The following is a 6106-nucleotide window of genomic DNA, read 5'->3' as shown; positions in this document are numbered from 1 at the left end:
ATACATTATATATGTATACAGATTATTGCTATTTTGAAATAAGTTCTTAAACTTATTTTTCGTAAAACATAGAAGAGTAACTAAAGAAATAAAGTAAACAATTCTCTTCTAGTTAGAACCTTTGTACTCAGTTGCTGTTTGGCGTGGGTTGTTAGCTCTTAAAAAATTTGCATGTGGAGGATATGAAACAAAATATTTTTTTAGGTTTTATATATACATTTGAATAACTAAAAAATAATAAATTACTACATTAATGCCACAGAATTCCACTATAATTTATCAAGCTTAGTAATTGAGATGTATTTTAGTAAAAAATGATATTTCGAGCAGAGTAAAGACACACCCTATCTTGTTGAGATATCAACATGAGCATTATCTTATCAAACTGAAAAAGAGGCTTTTATTTTATATTCTAGCTTGTCAATATCAGTAATTTGAGTTTGTAATTTGTACGAAACTATAGACTTAGTATTTTGATTTCACAAACATCTAATTTGAACCAGTGCTGCATTCAATATACCATGTGACACACAAAAATCTATGTTTATACACTTTTTTCAAGTATATTTTTGATTAAACTACATTTCTCTAATAATTTACTAATACAAAAAAAAAACATTTCTGTCATCAAATACTATGCTGTCACAGAACATCAAGCCCCCCTCCCCTTCGCCCACCAGTGACACAGAGGTATATCTGCAGACTTAAAATGCTAAAAACTGGGTTTAGATATATATGGTGGGCAGAGCACAGACAGCCCATTCTGTAGCTTTGTGCTTAACTTCAAACAAATCATAATCACTGTCCTTAAACATCCGTACCTTAGAATATCCTTGTAATTTTAAAAAAACATTATTACTAACAAAAATGCAGCCAATAGAAACTAAATTGTCATTAAAATCCACTAGATGATTTAATTTCTCGGTTGAGCAAAGCCAAGGCTACAAATCATCTGTAAATGTACAGGCGGTCAATCATAAAAAGTCAAATGTTCACACTGTCCATAAACCTATAAATAGAAAAAATATTTTACTTTTTATTTTAATGATGCCAATAAAGATGAAAAACTACAGCAGAAATGTATAGAATTAATAATAAGGCAGTCATCGTAATTCGCCCATCACTCATTCAGTATCTGTGATCTATGTGTACTGTTTCCGTGTGATGCAGCTGTTTTAATTCATTTTAGTCTTAAAAGAATTCTGAAAAAAAAAAATTGCATCACAAATATTTTTAATTATCTAGAATATAGTTAAATAAGCATAAATGAAATATGATTATTGAAATATAAAGATGTCTGTACTTTTCACTTTAGGTTCTCTTTAGACAATTAAAAAAGAATTCTTAATCTCCAAATGATGGATTTTCTGTAGAAAGTTGGCATGTTGAAAAATACTGAAGTTGTTATTAAAATCGGTATCTTTTTAGTAATGTGGATAAAAAAATCATTGCTCCATTCACTGCTTCAAATAAAATTAACAGTTATTACTCCTAATTTTAAATATAACTACTTTTTTTCCACTTTGGTTTAATTTGCTTTGACAACCAGTTCCCATTAAGCTAATCAATTTAGTACAATCATGTTATTGTTGACAAAGTATCAACCTCTTTTGATAGACACATAACTTTCAGGTTTATACAGCTGTTAACAGCTTGTTTTCATTGAAGTTTGAATGTTTAACTTTTTATTGTACTTTTGATATGTTTAAAAGGATTAGATATGCAAGAAAATGGCATAATGACAAAGTTAATTTTGAGAAGATTTAGGAAAAATGCATTGAGTCAGTATATTTATTACTCTAGTAACATACTATATATAGACTGTTACTTGTGAAAACTAATGTATTTACATATACACTTATATATCTAGGGTTTCCATGTATCCCACTTTTTTAATCAGTAAACATATGTTTTTCCCTGGCTGAATCTAGGATTTCTCCCCCAGGTATTCTTTAATTGCATGAAAACACACCCAGAAATTTTATAGCTGTAGCTAAACCTGCTTATTTTAACTGTGCGATTTTAGAAGTGATCCATCGTTTTACCCTAACCACTTCAGACCCTATTTATTAACATAATCCTATATACAGACTTACTCGTGAAAACCAATATGGGATGCTGCAAGGAATCTTCTACTTTGTAAACAGTGTGCTGTATATTTTAACTTTAAGACAAGTTGCAAGTAGTAGATGTTTTTGGAGGCACTTTAAACATTCAGTGTCACTAAGCTTGCTCCCATATTACAATATTTCCACTGTGAGGTGTCATTGTATTGCAAGAAGTACAGTAAATTGTTCTTGATACATGCAGCAGGTCACAGTTCACAATGACTTCATTCATGAGTACAGTATCTAACACAGACAGTAAACTAGGTTTGGACAATAATTTCATCATTTAAAGACATTGGAAACTTTAGAAACATGAAAATTGTTGTATTGGGCCCAAGGAATTTGGATAACTTGACTGTTTTTACATCAAAAATGTCTCAGAATCATTGAAATACAGGCATGATTATAAGTGCCTATTATATACATCAGTTATTGCTCAGCATCAGAAAGTTTATGGTATAGGAAGGGAACATTCCCACCACACTTTGATGGACATTTACTTTTTCTTATAGTGGAACTGTAATAGATATGTATAAAATTATGAGTTTAAATTTCTGGTTCTTTTAAGTAACTCAAGAATTTTGAGATTTGATAACATTTTTGCTAAAAAGAAATGTTTGTTAATAAAAAAAACTGAATATCAAGAGTAATACTTAAATCTCTTTGTGAAAAGAGAATTTAAAGATATAACTTATTGGTTAAATTGTGATGCATTAGACAAGACAACAATAAAAGTATATTGTCTGAAATAGAACAATTTTACATTGATTTTTTTTTAATCTTAGGGAATGGAAGGATTCAAGAATACAAAGAAAGGAACTAATGTGGCTGCCCAAGCTGCTGCATTATCCTTAAGTATGGTGAGTTGATAAATTCTTTTTGAAAACAAAATGGATTGTCTTGTTAAAAATACCATGAAAGAACAATGAAGCTAAATTATTTTAAGAAGCAAAATTTTATGACTTGTTGCAAGTGTAGAGTTAGCATTGCTAACATGTTTCTGAACACATTTTTTCAGCATAACAAAGTATTCTGTGAAGGAAGTAATAAAGTTTCCAGTAGTTAATTGGATATTAAATCTAAAGTGTTAAAAATTTTATTTTGTATTAAATCCCAGATTATTAAATTTGTCTTTAAAATAGTTTTGGTAAGAGTTTGTTATGGACAACTAAATGTGTGGAATAAATTTTTCAAAAAAGGGCAGACAAAAAAACTATAAATTGTCAGTTAAACAGTTATACAGTGATTGAGTAAATATTAAAATGTTTGAGTGCGACAATTATATTAATAAAAAAGACTGAAAATACTGCAAACAGAGTTTTCAAGGTTAATTACGAAGAATGCATTTATGGTTGATGTGCCAGAAATGTTTGTGTGGCACTAACTAATAAAGTATGATGTTTTCATAATTCTTAAAGCTAATTCAGTATGTAAATGTTACCATTTAACTATGTCTTCATCCAAGTAGTACTGAAAGTTAAAAAGTTCTTGTATATGAAATGAAGCTGTGAAGATAAAGTAATTTTATTCAGGAATACATTAATAAGAAAATATAGTTGTTGTTTTTTAACAAACAACCTTCATTTCTTTTTTTGTATACAATTAACTTGAGATTTAAATAATGTGTTTTTCATTCTTGCAATAGAAATCTGATTTATATGTGATTTAAGTAAAAATAATGATAATTACAATTCTCCAGTTTAATCTGTTTCACACCATAACAGTCGTTCATGAAAGTTGATATACATTGTGCTTAGAGATCACTACTCTGCCTGTCATATTTGAGCTGGCCTATTGAGCCTTGGTATTGGGTAAAAGACCTTTTCAGCACTGGATATGGCAGATGTAGTGTGGTTGACATTATAAAAGTTTCTCTCTTGCTGTCACTTGTGAGTTCTTGGGATACATGTATATATCTATATATTTGTGTATGTTCTAATGACTTTTAAAAGTTGCTTCAAAACTGTTTTTGGTTTGTTGATTAATTAAATTATGTAAGGTTGAGTATATTGTATTAAGTCAATTTTGGAACCTAACCTCATCATTACAGTCCATGTTGCATTGTCCAGTCATATTTTCATATGGCAGCCATGCATTTTTACAATAGCCCTGTAGCATAATTTACATTACAAAAGAATTTGTTGTAAGGCAATCATATCAAAAGTGCACCCCTCTCTCCATACATAAGTCATCTAATGTACAAGAATGACAGTGTCCCAGTGCCTTTTGTAACAGCCCTATTATACAGAGATACATAAATGCAGCATCTTCTGACTTGACTTGCAAGTTTTCATATGAAATACTGTGCAATAGCCAAACGGATATGTTATGGAAATGATTTGATTATGTTGTGTACTGTTACCTGGGGCACATGGCTGGCTTTTGCCACTGACTTTTGTATTTATTGATTTTCAGCTGCTACACGATACTACATTTTGCTTACCACTGTTGGGGTAAGACTTGTTGCAGGTCTCTTTCTAAATGGTCCTGGTACCCCAAGTTGATCTATATATTCCTCTGTTTTCAATGCCACAGGTGCAAAGGATATCTACCTCTTCAAAATTATAAATCCCAAATCTGAACACCTTTGATTTGAGTGTGTGAGAACCATGTGATCAATTTTTAGTTGCATCACCCTAACTATGAAATGCCATACAGTGTTAAAATGTAGTTCTGATTCATGTCATTCCATCATGATTTTATATTGGCTATAGTTGTCACATGACTTACTAATTTGCATACTTAGAATAGTTTTAATATAACATAACAATACTCAACCTTTGTATATTATGATGTGAATCATGTACAAGATGAAGAAATTATTGGTGGTAGTGAAAGTATTAGAATAAGGATAAATATACTTGTATACATCACCTAATTAATAGTGTGTTAAGTATTTGAAGCCATATACAAATGATTGTGTAGGTGTGCTTAAAAAATATTTTTAGGCAGTCTACAAATGTAAATCTACAAACATTATTAATGAGAACTATCTTTTGTGTGTCTTGTATTCACCTTAATAAAAATAAAACAATTGTAGTCAAAAGTACCTACTGATAATTGAGCTTAAAGTGCTTTTTTTTATAACTTTTTCCTGTGTCTAAGTTTATTTTGTCTTTTAGAAAGCACTTGAGAGGGGTATCAAACATGTACGTGTTTCAGTTAAAGGATTGGGACCTGGAAGAATGGTAAGTGTCATAGATTTTATTATAGCTGCAAACTAGTTGTTAAATTACTTGCTTCTTCATTTAAAAGTTCTTGTTAGCTGCTGAAATTTTGTAATCAAAAATTGGAATCTGAATACAATAAATAGAAAATCCAGATGGCATAACATACAAATAAATCCTTAATTTTTAGTAACTTTTTGTGTTAAAAGCACAATGAAACCTTCCTTCATCAGTGATGAATTGGGTATAGTGGTGTTGTTAATGTGACATGGTAGAGGGATGAAAGAGGCTTTTAATACTGGAATGCCGTTTTGGATACTGTTAGTCTCTGGCATTGTTCTTGATACTTAACATCTCTTCTGTCAGTAAATGATTTTTTTACTTACTTGGAGCTAACATAGCCTATTTTTCTTGGCTGTTACTTCCTTATTTCTGTTATTTTACACATTTATTATGTAATTAGCTTAAATTCTAGGAATTTCACTTTGGAATTGTTTCTCTCTTACTTTCTGGAAATGATCTCAGTCATATTAATGAACTAGTACTTTGTATTTGAAAAGGGTAGACGAATGTTTTGCTTTCATGTAACACCTCCAGGAATATGTTTGAACTCCTTAAAACTTGAGCTTCTTATACACAGTTTATAAAGATGTCAAATTTTATTTGAACTTTGAAAAGGGTTTCTGTATATGTTCTTGAGAGTTCCAGAGTTATCATTAACACTGTTATGTAATGGTTATATTCTAATTTGATTATACTAATCACCCAGGTATCTGGCACTGCATTGCTGTTAAAATTGCCAATATATATATATATATATATATATATATT

The 6106-nt window shown here is 30.1% G+C and overlaps 1 protein-coding gene across 1 annotated transcript in view; it reads left to right on the top strand.

The window, feature by feature from the left end:
• LOC106457494 (30S ribosomal protein S11-like) overlaps positions 1 to 6106 on the top strand; it is a 41189-nt gene that overhangs the window by 13948 nt on the left and 21135 nt on the right. Inside the window, exons 5-6 of the mRNA XM_013916914.2 lie at positions 2894 to 2968; positions 5231 to 5296. Of these exons, the coding sequence (XP_013772368.1) occupies positions 2894 to 2968; positions 5231 to 5296 (141 nt within the window). The remainder of the gene's footprint in view (positions 1 to 2893; positions 2969 to 5230; positions 5297 to 6106) is intronic.

This window comes from Limulus polyphemus, unplaced genomic scaffold (assembly GCF_000517525.1).
Source record: "Limulus polyphemus unplaced genomic scaffold, Limulus_polyphemus-2.1.2 Scaffold338, whole genome shotgun sequence".
In the NCBI taxonomy this organism is placed as follows: domain Eukaryota; kingdom Metazoa; phylum Arthropoda; class Merostomata; order Xiphosura; family Limulidae; genus Limulus; species Limulus polyphemus.
Note: the sequence above shows the minus strand (reverse complement) of the source record. Positions and strands in the feature narration are given on the sequence as shown.